We start from the raw sequence: 27,742 nt of genomic DNA on the forward strand, positions 1-27,742 counted from the left end.
CTAGTGACTCCAAAGTCGCAACTAAGGATAGGTAACTGGAATGTGAGAACAATGCATGCTGCAAGGAAGGCCGCGGAGGCAGCGCGTGTAATGAGGGATATGAAGATACAAATCATGGGACTCAGCGAGTGTCGATGGACAGGCTCTGGCCAAGTGGTAATCAGTACAGGCGAGATAGTATTGTACTCTGGGAGGAACAACAACAAGCATATATTCAGCGTAGCAATAATGATGGAAGCGAGAGCAAAAAGGGCACTGATAGACTGGTCACTGATAAGTGAGAGAATTAGCGAGGAGAGGTTTTATTCAAAGTTCATTAAGTTTACTTTAATACATGTATACACACCAACAAACAACGCGGAAGAGCAGGACAAGGACAGGTTCTACAAGCAGCTAGGGGAAGTGATTGACCAAGTTCAACGCCACGACATGTTGATCATAACAGGAGATATGAATGCAAAAGTAGGGAATAACCCCAATGGTTTGAAGAGAGTAATGGGTAGGCACAGCTTGAGCTTGGTTAAGAATGACAGTGGAGAAAGGTTGATCGAGTTGTGTGATTTCAAGAACTTAGTAATAACCGGAACATTATTTCCACATAAAGATATACATAAACAGACATGGGTATCACCAGATGGTAAGACAGCAAACCCAGATTGACCACATACTAATCAACCACAAGTTCAGAACCTCTGTTATGGACACCAGGGCACTTAGATCAGCCGACATAGGTAGTGATCATTATCTGGTAAGAACAACCATAAAGCTTAAACTTAGCAAAGTCCTTAGGAGAGAAAACATCAGGAACAAATTTGATATGCAGCAGCTCATGGATGATGAAGTGAGGAAAAGGTTCAAACCCCAGTTAAGGAACAGGTTCCAGGTCCTAACAACTGAAGAGAACAAGGTATGTGGAGAAGAAGAAGAAGATTTGGAATGGAAGAGTGAAATCCTGGAGAAACTCTATGTTAAGACAGCAGAAGAGGTCATAAGTTATAAGAAAACTCGGAAGAAACCCTGGGTAAGTTTGGAAACATGGTCCTTAATTGATCAAAGGAGAACCATCAAGCAGAAGATGTTGAATGCCAAATCAAATAGGCTGAAGGAGAAGTGGCAGGTTGACTATAGGAGCAAGGACAAGGAGGTAAAGAAGCAGGTATGATGTGACAAATGGAAGTGGCTAGAGGAAGTTGCTCAAAATGCCGAAACAGCTGCACAGAAACAACACATGAGGACACTTTACAACCTTACTAAAACCCTTTGCAATGAAAAACCTAAACAAACCATGGCAATACATGACAAAGGAGGAAAGATTCTTCAAGATAAAGAGAGCAAGAACAAGAGATGGCTGGAGCATCCTTGAATAGAGAGAGTCCGGGAAACCCGATTAGTGATGACAACATAGAGTTAACTGAAGTAATAGAAGAGATAGACATATCTGCACCAACTAGAAGTGAGATAAGGGGAGCTATCAATAGCTTAAGGAACAATAGATCAGCCGGAATGGATAGAATACCCATGGAGTTTCTAAAAGCTGGCATCGAGTTTGCAACCACAGTGATCAAAGATATAACGGATATTGTCTGGAGAGAGGAGAGAGTACCATCTAAATGGAAGAGGGGGCTGATTTTTCAGCTTCCCAAAAAAGGGAACCTTCATCATTGCGAGAACTGGCGAGGAATTACGCTGCTTCCTATTGTCAGCAAGGTGCTGAGCAGCATTACAATCAGCAGGATGCGTGAGGGATCAGAGGCTAAGCTTAGGAAGGAACAGGCTGCATATTTTCATGGGCGGGGAACTACAGAACACATCTTCACATGGAGGAACATCATCGAGCAATCGATAGAATGGCAGTCGTCGTTATCTGTCCACTTGGTCAATTTTGAAAAAGCCTTTGATTCTATCCATAGAGAGAGCCTTTGGGTTATCATGAAGAGTTACGGAATACCACCTAAAATCATTAATATTGTGAAGGCCTTTTATGAAGATTTCGAGTGTGCAATTTTGGGGAAACAACTGAATGGGTCAAGATCAGAATGGGAGTTAAGCAGGGGTGCAATATGTCGGGTTTCCTTTTTCTGTTAGTTATTGATTTCATTATGAAGTGAGTGCTAAGAGAGGGCAGCATGGGAATAACATGGAATTTTACCACCAAGCTTGAAGAGCTTGACTTTGCCGACAATATACTGTAGCGTTACTATCATCAAGTAAAAATCACTTACAAATGAAAACTGGCCAAGTGATTGAGAAAGCAGAGAGAGTTGGACTTAGGGTTAACGTGAAGAAGTGTAAGTTGTTGCAGATTAATGCCTGCAACAAGGAGCCAGTTAAATGGTCAAGAAATCGAAGAAGTAGAGAAGTTTGTGTACCTGGATGCCACCGTTTCCAACGCTGGTGGTGGAACGGAGGATATCAACAACAGGGTGGTAAAAGCAAGAGGAGTTTTTCGGAAGCTAAGAATGATCTGGAGTAGTAAGAGTATCAGTAAAAGAAAGAAAGTTAGACTGTATAAGACCCTTGTTAAGCCAGTACTGATGTATGGATGTGAAACTTGGAAAATGAATCAGAGTGACAAGAAGAAGATTGATGTGTTCCAGAGTAAGTGCTTAAGATGAATTTTTCGGATACAATGGAAGGATAGAGTGCCTAATGTTGAGCTCTTGAAAATGGCAGATATAGAGCCCCCTAGTTATGATGTCAGGAGAAGAAGGTGGAGAGTCATAGGACATGTAATGAGGAACGAAAAGGACACTATCTGCAGAATTGCATTGTCATGGACGCCCGAAGGAAGCGTGGCCGGCCTAAAACAACATGGCGATGGACTGCAGAAAAAGAAAGAGCAAGGGCAGGATGGAAGACCTGGGATTCTATGCGTGGGAAGGCAGTAAACAGGGTCAATTGGTGATGTCTCGTTGAGGCCTTATGTGCCTCTTGGCATGAAGAAGATAGGTAACAGGTAACACATTTAAGGGATTGGACCAAGGAGTCGTTCAAGAAGATCATTTGGCTTTCTCTTCACAGCATCGCAGCTAATTAGCACAAAATCTCATTACATCACTGCTGATAAAATCACAGAGGTATTACAGAGATATTATATGTCTTTATGGTGCGTGAAGAGAGCAGAATTTTCCAGAAGCATTACGAATAACGCTCTCTCTCCCTTCAGCAAGTGGTTTATGAGCTCCGTCAGGTCGATTGTGATGAATTATTTATCTGTTACCAGCCCTCTCTGATGCGCAGTAAAGATTTTAAACACTGAATCTTATCAAACTCACTCTGTGGGCATTTAATAAAACTTAGCTTCTGAAATAGCTTCCCTGTTCTACCCTTCAACGGGTCTAAATCTTTTTAAGTGCATTCTTTGTTTTTGTCCTAAGAGTATACAAACTTATGCAATTAATGCTGCTTCACTATTTGAACAGCAACATGGTGAGCTTGACGTCTGAGAAAGGGTTTTTTCCAATGTGAATGATATATTAATCAATTAATTATTTAATTATTCGGTTAACTCATTAAGGATATAATTAACACAATCAAGTTGTGTGTAAAAATTCCCTCAGAATTTACAAATGTTTTACTGATTTTATTCATCCTCTCGTATGTACGCTGATAAACGCTATAAATTTAGCCATAAATTACCAATCACGTTCATGACAGTTTTACTTTTAGCCACACCCACAAAACTCCTTAACAGTCACCTTGACAAAATGACAACTAAGTGTTGAAAGAGGTGCAGCGTGTGCTAAATCTTCCGGGAGTGTAGCCGAGACATTACAGCACATCAGCTACTGTAGAAACACACATGCTAACTCCTCCTCCTTTTATGGGGTGCCATTATTTTTGTCCTGTTTGAATGGTGAGTCTTATTTATCTTAATTTGTGAATTTGTTTTCTATAAACAAGGATACACAACCAGACAGGTTTTCAGGTTTCCCCAAAGGGAGATCCCCGAGCTGTGTGTGTGTGTGTGTGTGTGTGTGTGAGGAGAATCATTTTTTCAGAAGTGAGGAAAAGCCTTCTGATTAGCATTCAAACCTTGTACAGACTGCATCAGAATCTCTCTCTCTCTCTCTCTCTCTCTCTCACACACACACACACACACACACACACACACACACACACACACACACACACACACACACACTCTGTCTCTCTCTCTCTCTCTCTCACACACACACTGTCTCTCTCTCTCTCTCTCTCTCTCTCTCTCTCTCTGTATCACACCATTCAATCAGGAGCTAAAAGGAAAACAACAGGGAGCTTCACAGATCTGCAGATAACAGGTACAGATTTTATCTCCATTTAATAAAGTTAATTTCTTCAACAAGTTAGCAAACACACACACAAACACACACACACACGTACGTATACACACACACACACACACACACACACACACACACACACACACACACACACACACACTCATAGACCAAATTCTCTGCTATGCTACACACTGCCCTTCTCCCGTTAACTGATCCAGCTTTTTTACATTATAATGAAAGAATGAATGTGGTGTGTGTGTGTGTGTGTGTGTGTGTGTGTGTGTGTGTGTGTGTGTGTGTGTGTGTGAGAGAGAGACAGCAACTCAGCTGAAATACAGCATTATCTCTAACCCCACCCCATTCTTTACTGCCCCATGTCATTCTTCATTCTAACTCCACCCCTCACTCTAACTCCATCCCTCAGTCCTCACTGTAGCCCCACCCCTCACATTAACTCCTCCTCTCATACTTCATTCTGTCAGGGTGCAGGCACTTACGGATGTAGGCGTAGGGGAGAGCAGGTCCGTCACAAACTGGAAACCAAATCCAAATCGGCAAACAGAAGACGCAGTCAGGGTCGGGCGGGGGTTGGGCAGGGGTTAGTCGATGTGCAAACAGTATTTCAGAGGTCAGGTGAGAATACAGAGTCAAATAAACAATGGGAAGCAGGATCAAAGTCACCGGAGGTCAGGAATAATAAACAAGGCTTGGTATGATCAGGTACGAGGACACAGAATGATACTTCATAACTGGAGTGAACGTTTGCTGAGCTTATATAAAGGGGTGATTACTGGGATAATGGGCAACAGGTGCACTTCCTAGTATTCGGGAGAGGAGGGGCGCTGTGGCGCTTGGGAAATATAGTCCGGAGCAGCCATGTTTGGAGGCGGCGCCAAACTCAGGTTTTCGACACTATTACTGACACATTCTAACGCCACTCCTCAGTCCTCACTGTAGCCCCACCCACTGGTTCATCCTAATCCACCCCACATTCTTCACTCTACCCCCACACTAACTTTACTGTTCATTCCTCACTCTAACTCCACCCCTCAAACTGACTCCTCTTATCACCCTAACCCTCCAAATTATCTCCACCAATTATACTAACGACATCCTATCTCCACCCCTCACTTTAATCACCTACCTTAACTCCACCCCTTGCTCTAACCCTAGCCTTACTGCACGCTACACTAACTCCTACCTGAACCCCTACCCTAACCTCTACACTAACCACGACAGTAATCATACTTACACTAATCCCCTACACTTACCCTACCCTAATCTTTACACTAACCTCGATAGTAGTCATACATCAACCCCTATTCTAAACCCTACACCAAACTCAACACTAATCCTACTCTAACCCCCTCCTCTAAACCCTACAATAAACGCTACACTAACCCCTACCCCAACCCCTCCTCTAGCCACTACACTAACCCATGCACTAATCCATTACACTAATCCTACAATAACCCATGCATTAACTCCGACACGAAGTCCTACTCTATTCCTTACACTAACCCCTATACTGCCTCCTACAACAACATATACACTAATCCCTACACTAACCCCTACTCTTGTCCCTGCATTAACCCCTAGCATAAATGCTACACTAACTGCTACTCTAAACCCTACACTAACTCCTACCCCAACCCCTACTCTATCCACTACACTAACGACACACTAATCCCTTACACTAATCCTACAATAACCCATGCATTAACTCTGACACTAAGCCTGACTCTCAACCCCACACTAACTCCCTACACTAACTTATACACTTACCCCTACTCTAACCCACACTAACCCCTACAATAACCCCTACTCTAAACCCCACACTAACCCCATACACTAACATATACACTAAGCCCACACTAACCCATTACTCTAACCCCTACTCTAACCCCACACTAACTCATACACTAACCCCTAATATAACCCACATTAACTCCCACACTAACCCCACACACTAACCCCACACTAACTCCTACATTAACCCCTACTGTAACCCCACATTAACCCCCTACACTAACTTATACAATAACCCCACACTAACTTCTACACTAACCCCTACTCTAACCCCACACTAACCCCTTACTCTAACCCCTACTCTAACAACACACTAACTCCTACACTAACCCCTACTCTAACAACACACTAACTCCTACACTAACCCCTACTCTAACCGCACACTAATCCCCAATGCTAACATATACCCTAACTAGAAAAGCACTCGGAGAGCACAGACCTCCGCCAAGAATCCTTTAAAAAAATTCAGGGATCCAGACAGTGATCTGGATCACTGCCAAAATTTAATGGATTGTTACTTGTGCCCAGTCACACCTCTGGAAAAAATTTCAGAGCAATCCGTTCATTACTTTTTCCGTAATGTTGCTAACAGACCAACCAATCAACCAACCAACCAACCAACCAACCAACAAACAAACAAACAAACAAACAAACAAACAAACAAACAAACAAACAAACAAACAAACAAACAAACAAACAAACAAACGCTACCAAAAACATAACCTCCTTGGCGGAGGTAATCATACACTAACCCCCACACTAACCCCTTATTCTAACCTAGCCTTTCTCAATCGGGGTACCGCGGTACCCTGGGGTGCCGTCTGGCTTCGTTAGGGGTGCCGTCAAAAAATTATATATTCTAACATTGAAATAAATAAAATGAATTAAAATTCCAAAAAACGATAGTTACACTAATGTAGATCATCGCCGCCTCACGCATCGTCAAAATGTGTCTCACGGCCCCCTTTCCCATGTCACAACGTCACTGCCGGGGTCAGCGTATGGTCAACGTGACTGTGTATATTTTATATGGGGGTGCTTTGAGAATTTGCACACTTCTGAAGGGTGCCGTGACTGAAAAAAGGTTGAGAAACGTTGCTCTAACCCCTACTCTAATCCCACACTAACCCCCTACACTAACTCCTACACTAACCCCTACTCTAACCCCACACTAATCCCCAACACTAACATATACACTAATCCTACACTAACCCCCACACTAACCCCACCTCAACATTATATTCTATACATTTGTTGGCATAAATAACAAGTAATAGAAAAGCTAATCAGATTAGCATATTAAATCATGAGCGCTAACAGGGTTAGCAGAGTACAGTAATTAATCAAATGAACCTCTTTATCATAACGTGTTTATTAGCTCCTGTGAGCTTCTACTGAGTTTACTGTAAATTAAACCCATCTTCCTCCAGCACTATCAGGATAAATATCATATTACACAGTTTGGCGTGTGTGTTATCATTATTAGCGTTTCCTCTTGTATTATCCAGACTAAACGCTGCTCCTCGGCCTGCATGAACTCACTGTGTATCTCAGCAGGCTTCGTGTTGGTTCTGTGTTTTTATATAAAAATCAGTCGAGGAGGAACTCTGCACCGGCTGGACCCGACTCACCGGCTGGACCGGACTCAGCACCACAAAACACCTGTGTGACTCTGTTCAGGGTTCATGCTCTGATTCTGCTCATCAAACAGCCTTGGATAAAGATAACACATGCACACACATGCACACACACGTTGGAATGTCATTCAAGGACAATATTAAACGCATACATGGGAAACAATTCATTAATTACTGATATAATCCCTCCACGGTGGACGTTGGAGGAGAATATCTGGAGGAGTGAATATTTTATGGATAAAATGATGAATGAAGTTAAAGTTTCTCTGTAAGTGTAGCAGTTGAGCACTCGGTCAGATTCTCCTTCACACCATGCGCACGTTTTCTTTACAGAAGAGCATCGAATTCACAAAAACACTGGGTTATTTGATTAAAGGTCTTTACACATACAGCACTATTTGCTGCTAAAAAGTTTCCATCTGACAGTATGTTTCAGCAACACGAAAGACAAAGGTTTGTGTGCAAAAATGTGACTTTTTTGTGACATGCTTGATTTTTCTAATATTTCATTTGGAAATCATTCAACCAATCAGGGTGCAGGTTGTGGAAACATCATGCAGGCATGGAGGAGTCTTTCATTTATTTTGTGTCTTAAACTCCAGCTGTTTGAAAAGGGCAACAAAAATGATCAAGATAACGACTTTAAAGACAACATCTAGAAATCTCTGGAATGTCTGGAACGCTTTTTCAGTAGGAGCTGGTATCTCTAACAACTCCTGAACTTGGCCCACAGATATCCTGAAGTAGTCTGAAAGCAGCCGTGACAGAGTGTCAGCTCTGAGCGGTGAAACTCAGTTCCGTCTCAGGACAGTGAGGAAGATGAAGGAAAAGCTCATCACTCTTCAGCCTCGTCTCTCTGAACACAGTCAGTTTGTTGAGTTTTAGATTAAATACATACAATTTACTAAAATCAAACTTTGTAAATATTACTCATAAATTTTCCTTTCACTTCCACTACAGAAAAACATCACAGTGCCTCGTCACTGGTAGTCTGGAGTGACTCATAGTCCACAAAATACGGTACTCATCCGTGCTGTGTGCCAGAGAGTGTTTTAAGCTCCAGCTGTATTTTTAACTTCGCCGTGTCGAAGAAGCACTTCCTGAGAAAGACTCGTTTATTCTTCTCTCAGAGTCTCTGATTTGTGCAGCATCACTGCAACATTTTCATTATCATGAATCGATCCAAAACCTCCTCGAGATGCTTCTGCAGCGTTTCTCCTCCATCAGTCTCCAAACACACAATGCCAGTGCAGAGCAGGACGTGCACTTTTACTGCAACAAATCAGACTCTGATCTCTTCTCTCATATGAAGCTCTCAGTCAGTGTGATGAATCAGACTCCAATAAAATGTCTTTATAGATGGATTGAGAGGTGGATGAATAGATGGACAGACAGACAGGTGGGTGGTTGGATGGATGAAAAGGTGATCAGATGGATGGATAGATAGGTAGACAGACGGATGGATGGATAGGCAGATGAAGACAGAAAGATAGACAGACAGGCAAGCAGACAGACAGACAGACAGACAGACAGATAGATAGATAGATAGATAGATAGATAGATAGATAGATAGATAGATAGATAGATAGATAGATAGATAGTGTTTGGGATTAGAGAGTATAACACATGGTATATAATAATGGTCTAACCCTCGATCAGACCATTCAGTTCCATGGTGCGGGGGGAGGGGTTCAGTACAGACTCTCTCTCACACACACACACACACACACACACACTGCAGTGTGTGAATACTAAGTGAACACATTTCTCACATTTCGGTGAAAACCCATAATGCATGAGAACACTGCGGCGCTCGGGGTGTGATTACACACTACACAAGACACACTCCTGTAATCATCTGTCTCACTGTCACACACCGCCACACTCCATTATACAGCACTATAATCATTTAATATAAATATGAACGTTGAAATCCCAGTAGAGACCGTAATAACACCTGTAATAACACCTGTAATAACACCCATGTCAACCCTAATAACACCTGTAATAACCCTAATATCAACCCTAGTACCCCTGTAATAGCACATGTAATAACACGTGTAATAACCCTCATGATCAGCCAGTATATTTACATTAATAACTATATTATGAATATAAAAGGCACCACATCAGGTGGTTTTCTGTCGAGAACACATTGTTAATGAGAATACAATTAGCTTGTCCTCAGGCAGGTATAAACACACACACGCACACAATGACTAAATAATGGTACCCCTAATGTTATACTCAGTGAATAAAAGGATTACTTTTTTCAAATAAAGCTGCTTTTTGTAGTGCTTTGTAGATGGATAGATAGATTCTTTTCTTTTTCATGGGCAATATTGTTAACACACATACAGACTCCTCCCACTGTCCCCTACCCGCATTGCCCATCTGTCATCCATCATCTCTCTCTCTCTCTCACACACACACACACACACACACACACACACACACACACACACACACACACACACACACAGCCACTCCCTCTCTCAGGGTTTGGCAGGGATGGGGGAGAGCTGAGTGGGGATGGAGGGATGCACATTACCACTGTGTGAGTGTGTGAGTGAGAGAGAGAGAGAGAGAGAGAGAGAGAGTTCTCATCCTCCTGTTCTGTTTGAGATGAGTCCTGCACCGTGTGTGATGTGTGTACGATGATGTGTGTGTGTGAGTGAAATCAGATCCACATACACGGATATTTCCGCATCTCCCAGGAGCTATTTCAGGAAATCTTTTAGACTTGAGTTCTCAGTGAGCGTAATGTACGGTAAGAAAAAGTTGCTGAATTGTAGATGTGTGTGTGTTTGAGTGTGAGTGGTGTTCAGTGGTGAGGGAGTGATGGAGCTTGGCTGGTGCGTGAGAGCGCTGCTGTACAGCAGGAATCAGTCCTGCTAATGCAAAGTTTATGAAATATTAAAGACAAACCGCAGCTCACTGAAGTGCTGATGGGGAATTTCTGAAAGAAGAAGAATACAGTTTAAATATTATTTTTATATGATGAACTTTATTTAAAAATATGATGCAGCTCCTATTTCTACTCCGGTGCTAAACATTTTTATTTTTAGAAATAATCAATGAGGTTCCTCTGGTTACACTGCAATAGGTTTTGTTGTACTGGATAATACATGCTTTCCACTGAGCCGTGTGTGTGTGTGAGACTACGGTATCATCAGATTTCAAATTTTATTTTATTTTATTTGATTCAGTTCAGATTGTGACTCTGAATGAAATCCTGATTTTGATTCTGTTAATGATGTGGGTTGATGTTGTTGATGATGATGATGATGATGATGATGATGATGATGATGTTCTCATTGATGTTACAGCAGCTATAAACCATCGTTCCTTCACCAGAGTCTCTCTTTTCTCTCTCTTGAAGTTAATAAGACAAAAAAAAACCACACCGCTCACACTGGAGACTCCTTCCACAAACAATAAAAACAAACATCTCCTGACAGAAAACTTCACCACATCAACTATTATTTATTTAATCTGTTTATTATCAGCGGAGCATCCGCTGGACACGCCCCTGTGAATAAGCTGTTATTGTAGAAACCATGCATTAATTATAAATAAACCTGTGATGTGCAGTTGCACTACTGTCAGAGCTGTTGTTTTAGAGAATTAATCACCACCCTCTGACCAATCAGAGTGCAGAACTCAGACCTCAGACTGCAGCAGCACTGTGGGATAAAATGCTTTGTTCGCACAGATGGTGTATGATGTAAAGTGTCACGGTATTTTAAAGAGATATCCAAAGCTGTGTTCAGGAACCTGTACTCAGTTTGGCTCACTTTTTTTTGCATGTGAGCGGGGCTAGAAACAGTGCAGATCACTGATTGGTCAAACACAATGATGACAGATTCGTCCTGATTAATGTTGGATTTTCTGTGTTTGAGAAGAAAGAATCCGAGTTTTATGAACGATTTAAAAATTTCAGATTCACTTTCAGTTATTTGCACAGTGTAACATTTTCATCGCTGTGATGTTTAGCTCGATTTGAAATAAATAAACAAACAAATAAATAAATAAATCCTGTTTTTGTTTACAGAAAAGATCAGCTATTTTAAAATGAGAACAAATTCCAAACGTCTTCCTGTTCACTCGTCCAGTTTCCAGCCATTGAAAAGACGAAGAAGAGAACTATTTGTTTTTTGCTTCTGTTTTATTTTTAAAAGCTGTGAGAAGAATAGAGATGAGCACACTCTCAGAAAATAAAGTATAATATTGTCTCTTTAGGGCTACAGTGGTTCATCGCTGGGGCAGTGCTGTCTAAGGTACTTATTTGTACCCTCGAGAACATAAATACCTTTGTGGCCCTAAAAAGGTATACACAGTTACACCAAGGTCTAATCATGAGCCCGGGGGTGGGGGTGGGGGGTTACATTAGTATAGATTGTACCATGGAGTACAGAAATGGACTCGTACTGTACCCATATTTCTGACAGTGCACTCAGACTGGGACCTAGTGGTACGCAATCAAAAAAAAAAAGTGAATGGGATGTTTTTACTCTCGTGTTGGTCAGATATGAAGCTCACAAGACAAACATTAACCTCAGCATTAACACTTCTGGTTTAAGCCATGCCCAGTTCAGGTTTAAACCCAAATACAGATACAGATTGTGTCATCGTGTTAAACCTCTAGTTTCATACAATAAATGTCAAGTCAAGTCAAGTTTATTTGTGTAGCGCTTTTAACAATAGACATTGTCCCAAAGCAGCTTTACAGAATCTGAATGATCCAAGACATGAGCCAATTTTATCCCTAATCTATCCCCAATGAGCAAGCCCATGGCAACGGTGACAAAGAAAAACTCCCTCAGACGACACGAGGAAGAAACCTCGAGAGGAACCAGACCCAAAAAGGAACCCATCTTCACCTGGACAACAACAGACAACATGACTATAATATTAACAGTTTTAACATAAAGGTCAGTTTTGTTGATGTTATAAACTCTTCATTGATGGAAACTTGAGTGCAAAACTGTTCATGACAATGGCAGTCCTAAAGTTAGCAAGCCAACTGTAGTCCTCAGCCATAAAAGCATTACTGTAAGAGTCCAGAGCGTCTTCCAGGTGTAACTTTCGACTGTCCACATGGGGCCGTCCTCCACAGGAGCGATGTGATGAGACTCCAGCCAGACACAGGGCACCAGGATGGATCAGGCAGGTCCGAGGAGCAGAAGAGGTTCAGCATCTCGATCCCAGGATTGACATGTAACTCAGAGGGACAGATTTGGGAGGGGGGAACACAGGTGGTTAGCTATGCCCAATGTCACCTGAATAAGTAGGAACAGTATACATATTGCACTGAGTACAAGCAGGGACTCCGGCAACTAACTATGACAGCATCACTAAAAGGGGAGAGCCAGAAGGTAACACAGGCATGAGGGAGCCCTGGGACATAAAGCAGCCAGCCACTACACCGTCAACAAACTCGAGTGAGCAAGCGAGTGGGGACTGACAGCATCCATACATCCCAGTTTACCAAAACACTCTGTCTGAGGATCCTCCAGATCTACTCCTTTACCTCATAAACACCATTAACACAAGGCTTGACTAAACAGATGTGTTTTCAGCTGAGACTTAAACGCTGAGACTGTGTCTGATTCCTGAACATTACTTGGAAGGCTGTTCCATAACTGTGGGGCTTTGTAAGAAAAGGCTTCGCCCCCTGATGTAGCCTTCACTATACAAGGTACCAGCAGATAGCCTGCACCTTTTGATCTAAGTAGGCGTGGCGGGTCATAGAGGAGCAGAAGTTCACTCAGGTACTGTGGTGCGAGACCATTCAGTGCTTTAAAGGTCAATAGTAGTATTTTATAATCAATACGAAATTTGATTGGGAGCCAATGCAGTGTGGATAAGACAGGGGTGATGGGGTCATATTTTCTAGTTCTAGTAAGGACTCTTGCTGCTGCATTTTGAACTAACTGGAGCTTGTTTTTGCACTTATTGGAACATCCAGATATTATGGCAGTGGCCAGTAAGGATGACAGGAATGATGAAAGTGTTAGTGTTGATGGATCAATATTAGAGGAAGTTGATAATTTCAAATATCTTGGTGCAAGAATCCAGAATGATGGTGATGTCAGCAAGGAAATCAAGAGGAGACTGGTCATGGGTTTGAAAGCCTTGAATGGGATGAAGAAGTTATGGACAGGACAGGATAAGGAGATAAAGCTCAGAGTTCTCAGAGCCTGCATTTTCCCAATAGCAACTTATGCTTGTGAGGCTTGGGTCCTTCGGAAGACAGATGAGCAAAGAATCACATCTTTTGAAAACAAATGCTACCGCAGGATTTTGAGAGTCCCCTGGGTGGAAAGGTGCACAAATGAAGACATCAGGAAGGAGCTACAAGTAACCAGTGACTGGCTGCTACAATATGTTTGGAGACAGAAGCTGAAATACTTTGGTCACATAGTGAGGCATGATGGGATGGAGAAGCGAGTTCTTGAGGCATACATTCCGGGGAAGTGTAGCAGAGGAAGGCCAAGATGTAGATGGGATAGAACTATGAAAAAGGTTTTTGGGTCTATGGAAAAGGCAACTAGGGTTGCTCAGAATAGACGTTTTTACCACACTGCCGTAAGAGAAGCTACGCTCTGACTGAGCCAACACTAGGCTCCGACTGAACCAACTCCGGCTCCAACTGAACCAAATCTGGCTCCGACTGAACTAGCGCTGGCTCCGACTGAACCAACTCCAGGCTCTGACTGAGCCAACTCCAGCTCCAACTGAGCCAAAACCAGGCTCCGACTGAACCAACTCTGGCTCTGACTGAACCAGTGCCGGCTCCGATTGAACAAGCGCCGGCTCCGACTGAACCAGTGCCAGGCGCCAACTAAACCAATTCCGGCTATGACTGAACCAACTCCAGGCTCCGACTGAACCAACTCCAGGCTCCGAATGAACCAGCGCCGGCTCCAACTGAACCAACTCCGGCTCTGACTGAACCAGCGCCGGCTCCAACTGAACCAACTCCAGGCTCCGACTAAACCAACTCCAGCTCCGACTGAACCAGCGCCGGCTCCAACTGAACCAATGCCAGGCTCCGACTGAACCAGCGCTGGCTCCGACTGAACCAACTCCAGCTCTGACTGAACCAACTCTGGCTGTGACTGAACCAACTCCAGACTCCAACTGAACCAATTCCGGCTCCGACTGAACCAATTCCGGCTCCGACTGAACCAGTGCTGGCTCCGACTGAATCAACTCCAGGCTCTGACTGAACCAGCACTGGCTCTGACTGAACCAACTTTGGCACTGACTGAGCCAACACCAGGCTCCCACTGAACCAACTCTGGCTTCAACTGAACCAACTCCAGGCTCCGACTGAACCAGCACTGGCTCCGACTGAACCAACTCTGGCTCTGACTGAACCAACTCCAGGCGCCAACTAAACCAATTCCGGCTCCGACTGAACCAGCGCCGGCTCCGACTGAACCAGCGCCGGCTCCGACTGAACCAACTCCAGGCGCCGACTGAACCAATTCCATGCTCCGACTGAACCAACTACAGTCTTCGACTGAACCAACTCCGACTCTGACTGAACCAACTCCGGCTCCGACTGAGCCAACACCAGGGTCTGACTGAACGAACTCCGGCTCCAAATGAACCAGTGCTGACTGTGACTGAACCAACTCCGGCTCTGATGAACCTCTCCCTCTATCTGAAGAATGCTATCGCATGCTGTTCATATTCTGAGTGATTATAGGGCGACACACAGTTGTATGTTTCTGCAAAACCTGATGAGAGACACCAGCTTAATAGAATTGAGGAATGTGTGAAGGACATTAGACACTGGATGCTTATTAACTTCCTTCTGCTTCACTCTGACAAGACTGAAGTACTTGTACTCGGACCACATGCAGCTAGAAGTAAGTTTTCTCTGGATGGCCTTTCTGTTTCTTCACGTGCAGCAGTAAAAGACCTCGGAGTGATTATTGACCCCAGTCTTTCATTCAAAACTCACATTGATAACATCACCCGGATAGCTTTCTTTCATCTCAGAAATATTGCTAAGATAAGAAATTTAATGTCACTACATGACGCGGAAAAACTAGTTCATGCTTTCGTTCCCTCCAGGTTGGATTATTGTAATGCCTTACTGTCTGGATGTTCCAATAAGAGCATAAACAAGCTCCAGTTAGTTCAAAATGCAGCAGCAAGAGTCCTTACTAGAACTAGAAAATATGACCCCATCACCCCTGTCTTATCCACACTGCATTGGCTCCCAATCAAATTTCGTATTGATTATAAAATACTACTATTGACCTTTAAAGCACTGAATGGTCTCGCACCACAGTACCTGAGTGAACTTCTGCTCCTCTATGACCTGCCACACCTACTTAGATCAAAAGGTGCAGGCTATCTGCTGGTACCTCGTATAGTGAAGGCTACATCAGGGGGCGGAGCCTTTTCTTACAAAGCCCCACAGTTATGGAACAGCCTTCCAAGTAATGTTCGGGAATCAGACACAGTCTCAGTGTTTAAGTCTTGGCTGAAAACAGATCTGTTTAGTCAAGCCTTGTGTTAATGGTGTTTAGATTAGATTAGATTCACTTTATTCATCCCACATCGGGGAAATTCACGCGTTACAGTAGCAAGAAAATGTCAAACAGATAACAAATAAAACTGAAATAAAAATTAGACAAATGAAGGATTAAATACAGAGGGCTATTTGCATTATCTACCGTGAAAAAGTATAGAAAAATTGCCTTATTGAGAGGCTCGGAAAAATTGCACATGAGGTAAAGGAGTAGATCTGGAGGGTCCTCAGACAGAGTGTTTTGGTAAACTGGGATGTATGGATGCTGTCAGTCCCCACTCGCTTGCTCACTCGAGTTTGTTGACGGTGTAGTGGCTGCTGTTTTATGTCCCGGGGCTCCTTCATGCCTGTGTTACCTTCTGGCTCTCTCCTTTTAGTTATGCTGTCATAGTTAGTTGCCGGAGTCCCTGCTTGTACTCGGTGCAATATGTATACTGCTCCTACTTATTCAGGTGACACTGGGCATACCTAACAACCTGTGCTCCCCCCTCCCAGGTTTCTTCCTCGTGTCGTCTGAGGGAGTTTTTCCTTGCCACCGTCGCCACAGCCTTCATCATTGGGGATAGATGAGGGATAAAATTAGCTCATATTTTAAGTTGTTCAAATTCTGTAAAGCTGCTTTGCGAGAATGTTTATTTTTAAAAGTGCGATACAAATAAACTTGAATATATATATATATATATATATATATATATATATATATATATATATATATATATATATATATATATATAAGTGCTGTCAAAAATGTCACGTTATTAACGCGTTAACTTGACTCAATTTTAACGGCGATAATTTTTTTATCGCGAGATTAACGCTCTGTGACATGATGTAGGTTTTTCATAAGCTTTTGAAACTGCCAGGAACTTGGAACAGAGACTTTGCTTAGAAAAACAATAGCAGCTAGCCACGCCCCACACAGCCAGAGTCCTCTGCCCTCCTCCCTCAAAGAACCAGCGCGGGCAGGGCGTGCTAGTAGAGATGGGATTTATGGCTCTTTGATGGGATCCGCATCTTTGTGATCCGTTCTTTGAAAAGAGCCGTTCAAAAGACTGGCTCATTTGGCTCTTTTTAAATATTTATTCAGTTTTAAGAAGACAGCGTCTAAAGAAGCCAGATCCCTCTGAACTGTAAACTCAATGCTATCCCAGAAATCCTTCCTGTAATATGCAAATTTGGCCGCCTCTGATTGGACAGCGCGACGCATCAACAGGCAGAAAGTGTAAAAGTACAAAATGTGTTAAGTGAGCTGAAACAGTAAAGATCAGATTCAATGCAATATTTATCAACGAACAACTTAAAGTTAATATAATAGTGTACTTTATATTATAATCAAGCATGTCAAGCCTACCGTCACTGTGTAACCTGTCTCTCTGATAGACTAACTCAAGCAGTAGATCACTTCACTCATGGTTCTCTTGTTAGTCTCCGGACAAAGAGCCCCGGTGCTCAGCTTAGGTTTCACTTTGCAGTGGCTGTGTCAAGACGTGTTATGCTTTGCAATAAGAAAAACATTGGTACAAAACAAGCCCATTCACTTTTTTATGCTGGTAAGAGAATTACAATGGTTTTTCGTGTGACAAAAATGTGCGATTAAATTGCAATTAATCGCGAGTTAACTATGACAGTCGCGACATTAATCGCGATTAAATATTTTAATCGCTTGACAGCACTAATATATATATATATATATATATATATATATATATATATATATATATATATATATATATATTAACACTGAGCATTGTTTTGGAAAGACATATCACATCCAATAAAAAATAAAAATAAATAAATTTAATGTCTATCTTCTGCAAGCAAACAAAAACAGCACTAATAGCATTTGGTTTATAAAATAAAAGCAAAAATATTTTTCATTGATGTTTATTTGTTTTTTAATTTACTGGATAGTTTTTAAATATTATTTAATTATTTTGAGATTATTAATATGAGGAATAGTGATTGTGTAAATATTTTATTCCTGTTGCACTTTTTTCAAACTCAAGGTCACTTTTCCCAAATCTATAACAGAAATTAATTCAGTCTTGAATTTTCCAGTAAAGGGGAATCTGAGTCTCCGACTTCGTGCTGACGGAAACATCTCCGCCGTGAATTCCTCTGAAAAATCAATAGCACTCGATCTACTCCTCATGGCCTCAGTTAAAGCGTTAATGAACCCTGTGACCCTGAAAACGTGCACATGTCTGAAAATAATCCAGAAATAATCCAGCTGTGAAATCTGGAATTGTGCGGATCATCACTGCAGCGTATTATGTTTGACGAAGTGGAAAATCCCATTCCCATTTAATCTTTCTCTGGAATTCCTCCTCCTATTCCAACATCACTGTTCTAACCTTCTTCATCATATCTCATTCTTCCCACAATCCTGTTCCAGTATTCCCATTGTCATCAACACCTCCTTAAACATTCCTGTTCCACCAGTCTGAACATTCCAGTTCAGATATTCCTGGGTTTTTTGTTTGTTTTTTTACTATCTCTACTGGAACATTGGAACATCACAGTTTCAAAACTCCTACTTAAACAATTCCTGTTCCCAAATCATTATGCCATCATTCCTAATATATATGTATATACACTAGTATATTCCCCCCCCAAAAAAAAAAATTGGATTTTTAATTCTTTCCTGTTTTTTGTCATTCCTAATTCCACCATTCTCTCTTTAACATTTCTATTTCTTTGTGGGATTTTTTTTTTCAATATCCCTTTTTCAAATATGATTTTTTTATTCCTGTTTTCTTTTGGAATTTTCTGATTTTGGCATTCCAGTCCTGACATTCCCATATAGATCACTGATACCACTCTCCTTTTCTTATTCCATCCCTCTTCCAATATTGCTGTTCTAACATTCCTATTAATGCACTTCTCTCCTCACAATCCCATTTCATTTCTCCTATCAAATTCAATATTCCAAAATTCCAAGCAGTTCCAAGTAATCCGACTTACTTCAACAGTTTGATTTCATTATAATCTGCTCAGTCATTGTTGTTCCAGTGTTTCTAGTCCGATGTTCCTTCTGATTTAGGTTTTATGGCTCTAAAGATCTTCCCACAACCATATTTCATGATTCTGATTCCAAAACATTCCCACCATGACAAGACAATTCCTATTGTTCTTCTGTCCTGTCAGAGCAAGAGTGGAATTCCTACTCAAATATGATTCCTTTTTTTAATATTTTCCATCCAAACAATATTTTTTAATTATTTATTCCAATATTCCTCTTCCGACATTTAGATGTTAGCATTCCTATTCAAGTGTATCAGTTTTCCAGTTCCCTGGAATTCATCCCAGTTCATCCCTGGAACCTGTTCCATGGCTTCAGGATGACTGATGGTCTGAAGGGCGTAACGTAAATCTTTTGTAGCAGAGTCCAGGATTTCTTGTGTCGTCCCAATCCTACACCAGCATTCTTATACTCGTAAACTATTCCGATATTCCGATGCCAACATTCCTAGTCAAATCATCACCTGTAAATGTTGATTGAATTGGTATTTTCAATCAATTCAGCATTTCTATTCTGATATTTTATTGTTTTCCACGGCCTCTAGGAACATCCCGGAGGAAGAAGCCGTATGTGTTCTTGCTGATCCTGAGTCATCATGACTGCAACTTTATGTGTCTGCTGCTGTGGAATGAGCACAGCGAGGATCAATAACAATAAGTTACAGCTAGAAAATGGCACCAGGGTGTGTGTGTGTGTGTGTGTGTGTGTACATTGCAGTCAGTATACACAAGCGAGGCCTGGCCAAGTAACAGTCTCCATTCTGGTTAATGGACCTTTCACTTTTTTATTTATCCATCCCATTTGCTGAGTGTGTGTGTGTGTGTGTGTGTGTGTGTGTGTGTGTGTGTGTGTGTGTGTGATTGCCTCGTGATTTCAGCCCATTTTACATTAAAGTGACGGATGCTTTAACGATTCTGTTTGCCATTTGCAGTATTACTTCACACAAGCGATTTGTTCCAGATACAAATTTCTGTTCTCACTCCACACCAGATTCAGACTGAAGCAGGGGGCGTGGCCTAAAATCAGAAGGTGGAGTTATGTCAGAAATGATTCCTATGATTATATAGTTTGCATTTGATTCATATAATTATTAGGCGGCACGGTGGCGTAGTGGTTAGCGCTGTCGCCTCACAGCAAGAAGGTCCGGGTTCATGCCCCGGGGCCGGCGAGGGCCTTTCTGTGCGGAGTTTGCATGTTCTCCCCGTGTCCGCGTGGGTTTCCTCCGGGTGCTCCGGTTTCCCCCACAGTCCAAAGACATGCAGGTTAGGTTAACTGGTGACTCTAAATTGAGCGTAGGTGTGAATGTGAGTGTGAATGGTTGTCTGTGTCTATGTGTCAGCCCTGTGATGACCTGGCGACTTGTCCAGGGTGAACCCCGCCTTTCGCCCGTAGTCAGCTGGGATAGGATCCAGCTCGCCTGCGACCCTGTAGAACAAGATAAAGCGCCTAGAGATAATGAGATGAGATGAATAAATAAATCATAACTTGGTCTGCTGAGTCAAGTGCATGAACAGTCCCGGTTTTAATGATCACAATAATCACCCATTTTAATTTTGCAAAATATCTTCCACACTCGTTATTCAGCAGCACTTGATCCACGATAGCACAGACTATTATTTTACATTACATTTTTCAATATTCCCTCCCCAGATAAAGACGCGTCTCCTCTGATGTCCCTCTGTGTAATAATAAAAACTTTTTTATTAGTAATGAAAAGTGCCGTATTTATGTGTTTATTATTGGCCTTGAATCATGCGAATTCAGTTCTGATGGATGTTTTGGGTCGATCTTCCCTCAGGGAACAAAATTTAGACCTTTGTTGATGTTCCTGTTGTGAACAGTTTGTGGTGGAGGTTGGTCCTCTCTCTCTCACATCGTCCCATTTCAGTTCTGTTGGATGTTTTGGTCGTCAGGGTCGTTTTGATGGCAGGCCAGATGAGATACTACGTCCCTGACGTTCTGGTTTCAGCGTTCAATCCTCATACTTTCAATATGACCCAATGTGAACTCAAAGTGATTAAGAGTCCTGGGATGAGCAGCAGAAGAGTTGTTTTGATTACAGCAGCAGCTATATAAGATTAAAACACATATCTTTATTGACTAAAGTGTTTTGGTATTAATTGATTTAAACTGCCGGAGTAATTAATTAAATCAATCAATCAATCAATCAATCAATCAGATCAAAACCTAAAACTAAAACTAAAAATAATTAAATAATTCAAAAAGAATTGAGACTAGGACTACAAGTAGGAATTTTTTTGAAATGTATGTCATGTCAGAATGTCAAAGAAAATCTGGAACCAAACCAAACAGGAAGCAGACACTCACTTCCTCATCCAATCACAACGCCGTCTCTGATCATCTCTGTTTATCGGCCACCGTCATCTTGTCATGGTGGACGTGATAATACGAAATGATGGAGGAGGGGTCAGTACTCTGTTGTAACACACACACACACACACACACACACACACACACACGGAGAGTTTAATCTAAAGCTTTCAGCAGTCAGTGAACAGAATAAAATTTCCGCAGTATTAACCAGGATTAAATTGCAGCTGGCCTAAAAACATCACATCTCTGATTTCCCTTCTGCAATAACTTTTCTCTCTCTCTTTCTCTCTCTCTCTCTCCCCTCATATTTCATCATTTTCTGTCATTCTGTTCTTTCGTTTATCAGATTTCACTTTGTTATACAGCCGAGACTCAACACTGACTTACGATGCACAGCTTTTATAATAATAAAATATTACACCTCATTTATAATGATTACCACACACACACACACACACACACACACTTGTCCACATGACTAAGCAAGTTATAAACACCAGAACATGCTTGAACTTGAGTCGAATCACTTTTCCTGCTCTTTTGAGTCGACTCTTAAAATCAGAGAATCATATCTTTTTTTTTGCTCTGAACCATATATTCATTTGTATCTCACTTTTATTAAGTTAATTATAATGAATAATGAAAAATAAATACATTTAAGGCACTTTATAGCAGAAATATCCACAATAAATGAATGAAAATGATTTATATTTCTATGATTCTGATTCTATGATTCATTAGCCAACTCTGAATATCACACACACACACACACACACACACACACACACACACGACAAAGAGCAATAAAACAAGATAAAAAGGTTTATAGGGAAGATGTAAAGAGCTAATCATCTGCATAAATAATGAGTTATAGCATTATCACATGCTAGCATATTTCCTAATTGTTGTTCAGCATAGCATGCTAATCTTAGTTGCCATAGTGACAGTTTAGCATTACTGTAATTATATTATATTTTATTTCTTACTTTACATCACAGTGCTGTCTGAATGCCAAGCTCTGATTGGTCACATGATCTCCATTAATTTCCTTTCATTGTTAGGAATTCGAGGCAAATACAAGTGCAAGTCATTTTTTTAAGTGAAACAAACAAAAAATAAACTATATAAAATTAAGAAACATGAATTACGGATACAACATGAACAACAGACAGAAAAATGCCGGACAAAGAAACAAACAGAAACCAGGACTGGCTTATCAGGGAAAAGGGACCAGGTGTGTGTAATCAGTGGGGTCATGTGATATGCAGGGGCTGATGGGTAATGTAGTGTAGTGTAGTGTAGTATAGTGTAGTCCTGCACCATTTCAGTGCTAATATGAGACTTACACATTATCGTAGCTATAATAACAACTAATTCACACTAATAAGCTTTTAAAAAATTCAAAGTTAATCATAAAAGCTATAGACAAGTTTAAAATAGAATTTAACTGTAACCTTATCTTTATCTTTAATATTAAACATTTTCTGAGCTACTATACCCTCCTTGACTCAATATGTTCTAAATATCTTTTGTAATATTTACTTATTTTATCATGACTTTATTACCATATTTAGTATTGTTATTATTTAATATAGTTTCTCTATTTTTACATTTATTTTATGCTAGTTTCTTATTTGTAAAACACTTACAATTTTAACATATAAAAGGTGCGACATAAAGAAAGTTTAGCTATTATTCATCTTATATCATTAGCAAGATAACTATTTGATAAAAATGTAATAATGAGGATTTACTGCAGTCCGGATAAATCACCCCGCTGTGTTCACATCCACCCGAAAGTCCTTTCATTAAATAAATAACAAGCTGCAGCAGAACGTGACCCAGATCCGTGTTGGGAAACCTGCAGTGTGTTTGAGACCGGGCCGTCGAGGGAGCGAGCGCACGCAGCCCAGAAACATGAGCAAAGCTCCGAGACGGAGGCTAAATAAAACCCAGCGCAGAGCGTGTTCCAAAATAACTCACAATCACAACACAAAGAAAAGGAAAAGACATAAAAGATGATAAACGAATGTGCTCAGGTGATATATGGTCATGTGATCAATGTTTTTCATATGAATTACACTGTCTTGTAGTGGTTGTATTAGTGGTTCATGCTAACTGTAATTAAAGTGTATTTTTAGTTGAGCTGAGTCTTTTTTCAGGAATTTATCAACATATCTGAGGTAAATGTCAACATTCCGGATAATTTTCTCTCATTTCATTTCTCCCATTGTGCACGGTGTCATTATTAAACATTTTAGCATTTACATGCTCGCTCCATAAATTGTTAGCCTCAGTAAATACCTAGCTTATATATACGAATATTCAGAACTTTTCCCAGGTCATATAAACACTGATGTGTTTTAGAATAAAACAAACATTTTAGCCAAAAAGTTTCCCTTTAATCTTTATCAATAATTAGTTTATTTCAAAATAGAGTTCTAGAATATAAGCACAGATGTTAAACCGGCATTCATTTAGCACTACATTTAAGAATATATTCAAATATAAAGATTATATTTTGTTATGATTGTAAATGTAATGCTATATATTTCATCGATATTTTACTATGAAGGAAATATTTATTAATAATCATAACAAATTATATCACACAGATGCGAGTGTTTTACTGGGAACTACGCCACTCATATTTTTCATCCGAGCTCCATCCAGGACATGGAGAAGCAAATCCGGGACATAAATCTCTATCTGTCCCTTGTGAGGAAATCGATGAATTGTTTTGATAAATTTGGGGACTTTTTGTTTGTGAATGTGTCGATATAATAAAAAGAAAATCACACGTTGGCTTGAAGATATGAAGTTTATCTTCTCATGTTGAAAAACTCACATTTTTCATATGAAATCCATCGCAGATCTGAGGAACATGTTTAAATAATATTGTCTGGCTTTTTTCCGTGGTCTATCAGATATATTCCATTCAGTGAGCATGATACTGAACGAGTCGAAGATGAGTAGCTGAATGGAATATATCTGATAGACCACAGAAAACAGAGAGATCTCATCTCATCTCATCTCATTATCTCTAGCCGCTTTATCCTGTTCTACAGGGTCGCAGGCGAGCTGGATCCTATCCCAGCTGACTACGGGTGAAAGGCGGGGTTCACCCTGGACAAGTCGCCAGGTCATCACAGGGCTGACACATAGACACAGACAACCATTCACACTCACATTCACACCTACGCTCAATTTAGAGTCACCAGTTAACCTAACCTGCATGTCTTTGGACTGTGGGGGAAACCGGAGCACCCAGAGGAAACCCACGCGGACACGGGGAGAACATGCAAACTCCGCACAGAAAGGCCCTCGCCGGCCATGGGGCTCGAACCCGGACCTTCTTGCTGTGAGGCGACAGCGCTAACCACTACACCACCGTGCCGCCTAATAATAATAATATTATTATTATTATATTAAATTAGATTAGATAGAACTTTATTGATCCCTTTGGGTGGGTTCCCTCAGGGAAATTAAAATTCCAGTAGCATCATTACAGATAAACAGAGAATAGAAAATAGAGAAAAAACTTCGAGATAAATTAAATTAAATTAGGTATTTGCATATACAAATATAAAAAGAATAAGAATAAGATATGGGGAAGGGGGGGAGGGGCCAACAGAAGAGGTATTACACATTATACTGCACATTGTCCGGTATTGCTTATTGTCAGGCTAGGCTACTGCTCCTTCCCATCCTCTGTCCTCCTGTTACCCCTCCTCCCCCCCCGAGAGGAGTTGTACAGTCTGATGGCGTGAGGGACAAAGGAGTTTTTGAGTCTGTTTGTCCTGCACTTGGGAAGGAGCATTCTGTCACTGAACAGGCTCCTCTGGTTGCTGATGACGGTGTGCAGAGGGTGACTGGCATCATCCATGATGTTCAGTAGTTTGTCCATAGACCTCTTCTCTGCCAACGTCACTGGAGAGTCCAGCTTCATGCCGACCACAGAGCCGGTCCTCCTGATCAGTTTGTCCAGCCTGGACATTCTGTCGCATGTCCCAGACCCGGTGAAATGTAACTGAATTGTCTTGGCCAGCCCTAAGGGTCCCATCTGCATCTGCCTGCACTCACTCTGATCTATAATTCCAACTGTCTTATTGCTGAGGAGTGTGCTCCCATCACCCAATCAAGCATCCAGCCAGAGCAGGTCATGATATTTTTAACCATATTAACATGCCATTGTTGTGTATTATGCCTGATGTCAGGACTCTTGTCTCTGTGAGCCTACCACACAGACTTAATACTTGTGTTATTTTTAGACATTGACACCTGTTGCCTACACTTATTCAGGTGACATTGGGCATACCTAACAACCTATATTTTCTCTCCCTCCCCCCCCCAAAAAAAATCTGTCCCTCTGAGTTACATGTCGGTCCTGGGATCGAGATGCTGAACCTCTTCTGCTCCTCGGACCTGCCTGATCCATCCTGGTGCCCTGTGTCTGGTTGGAGTCTCATCTCATCGCTCCTGTGGAGGACGGCCCCATGAAGACAGTTGAAAGTTACACCTGGAGGACGCTCTGGACTCTTACAGTAATGCTTTTATGGCTGAGGACTACAGTTGACTTGCTAACTTTAGGACTGCAGTTGTCATGAACAGTTTTGCACTCAAGTTTCCATCAATGAAGAGTTTATAACATCAACGAAACTGTCTTCATGTTAAAACTGTTAATATTATAGTCAGGCTGTCTGTTGTTGCCCAAATGAGGAAGGGTTCCTTTTTGAGTCTGGTTCCTCTTGAGGTTTCTTCCTCATGTCGTCTGAGGGAGTTTTTCCTTGCCACCATCGCCACAGGCTTGCTCATTGGGGATAGATTAGGGATAAAATTAGCTCATGTTTTAAGTCGTTCAAATTCTGTAAAGCTGCTTTGCGACAATGTTTATTGTTAAAAGCGCTATACAAATAAATTTGACTTGACTTGACTTAACTTGATGTGTCCTTCTTGGATGTGCTGCCCCCCCAGCACACCATGGTGTAAAACAGGACACTGGTGACCACAGACTGATAGAACATCCACAGGAGTTTCCTGTAGATGTTAAAGGATCACAGCCTCCTCAGGAAGTACAGCCTGCTCTGTCCCTTCCTGTACAGGTGGTTGGTGTTGTAAGTCCAGTCCAGCTTGCTGTCCAGCCACAGACCAAGGTACTTGTAGGAATCCATAGCCTCCACCTCGACTCCCTCGATCAGAACTGGTCGTGACCTTGTTCTGGACCTCACAAAGTCAATGACCAGCTCCTTGGTCTTTGAGGTGCTGAGCTGCAGATGGTTCCTGTTGCACCAAGCAGCAAAATCCCTCACCAGGCTCTTATACTCCTCCTCTCTGTCGTCACTGATACACCCCATGATGGCTGTGTCATCGGCTAACTTCTGAATGTGACACAGCTCCGAGTTATAGCAGAAGTCCGCGGTGTACAGGGTGAAGAGGAGAGGGGCCAGCACCGTGCCCTGGGGTGCTCTGGTGCTGCTAATCACAGTATCAGACGTGATGTCCTTCAGCCTGACGTACTGTGGCCTGTCAGTGAGGTAGCTGGAGATCCAGGTGACCAGGCAGGGGTCCACTTGCATCCTGTTCAGTTTGTCCTGAAGCATAAGGGGCTGGATGGTGTTGAAGGCACTTGAGAAGTCCAAGAAGAGGATCCTCACTGTGCCATTTCCCTTATCCAGATGCTAGTGGGCTCGGTGTAGCAAGTAGAGGATGGCGTCTTCCACACCAACACCTGCCCGGTACGCAAACTGCAGACAGTCCTGTGCATGTTGCACCTGGGGTCTGAGGAGGCTGAGGAAGAGCCGCTCCAATGTCTTCATCAGATGAGAAGTGAGTGCCACCGGTCGGAAGTCATTCAGCTTGCTGGGCCAGTTCTTCTTGGGAACTGGAATGATGCATGATGTCTTCCAGAGGCTGGGCACTCTTCCCAGCTGCAGGCTGAGGTTGAAAATGCGTTGGAGTGGTTCACCCAGTTCAGCAGTGCAGGTCTTCAGTAGTCGGGAACACACCTTGTCCGGGCCTACTGCTTTCCTGGGGTGAAGCTTCCTCAGTTGACCTCTGACCTGGTCTGCAGTAATGCACAGAGGAGTCTGTGTTAAGGTGGGGGAGGTGGGGGCTGCTGCAA

The 27,742-nt window shown here is 41.9% G+C and overlaps 1 protein-coding gene across 2 annotated transcripts in view; it reads left to right on the forward strand.

Annotated features, from left to right (window-relative positions):
• The first annotated feature begins 10,335 nt into the window (after window positions 1–10,335).
• Window positions 10,336–27,742, forward strand: part of sv2bb (synaptic vesicle glycoprotein 2Bb) — a 68,791-nt gene continuing 51,384 nt past the window's right edge. For both annotated transcript variants that reach the window (XM_060928499.1, XM_060928500.1), the window contains exon 1: window positions 10,336–10,481. Coding sequence is in view for 1 of the 2 variants with exons in the window: in XM_060928500.1 (XP_060784483.1) it covers window positions 10,475–10,481 (7 nt within the window). In the remaining variant the exon portion in view is untranslated. The remainder of the gene's footprint in view (window positions 10,482–27,742) is intronic.

Source organism: Neoarius graeffei, chromosome 8 (genome assembly GCF_027579695.1).
Source record: "Neoarius graeffei isolate fNeoGra1 chromosome 8, fNeoGra1.pri, whole genome shotgun sequence".
Lineage (NCBI taxonomy): Eukaryota > Metazoa > Chordata > Actinopteri > Siluriformes > Ariidae > Neoarius > Neoarius graeffei.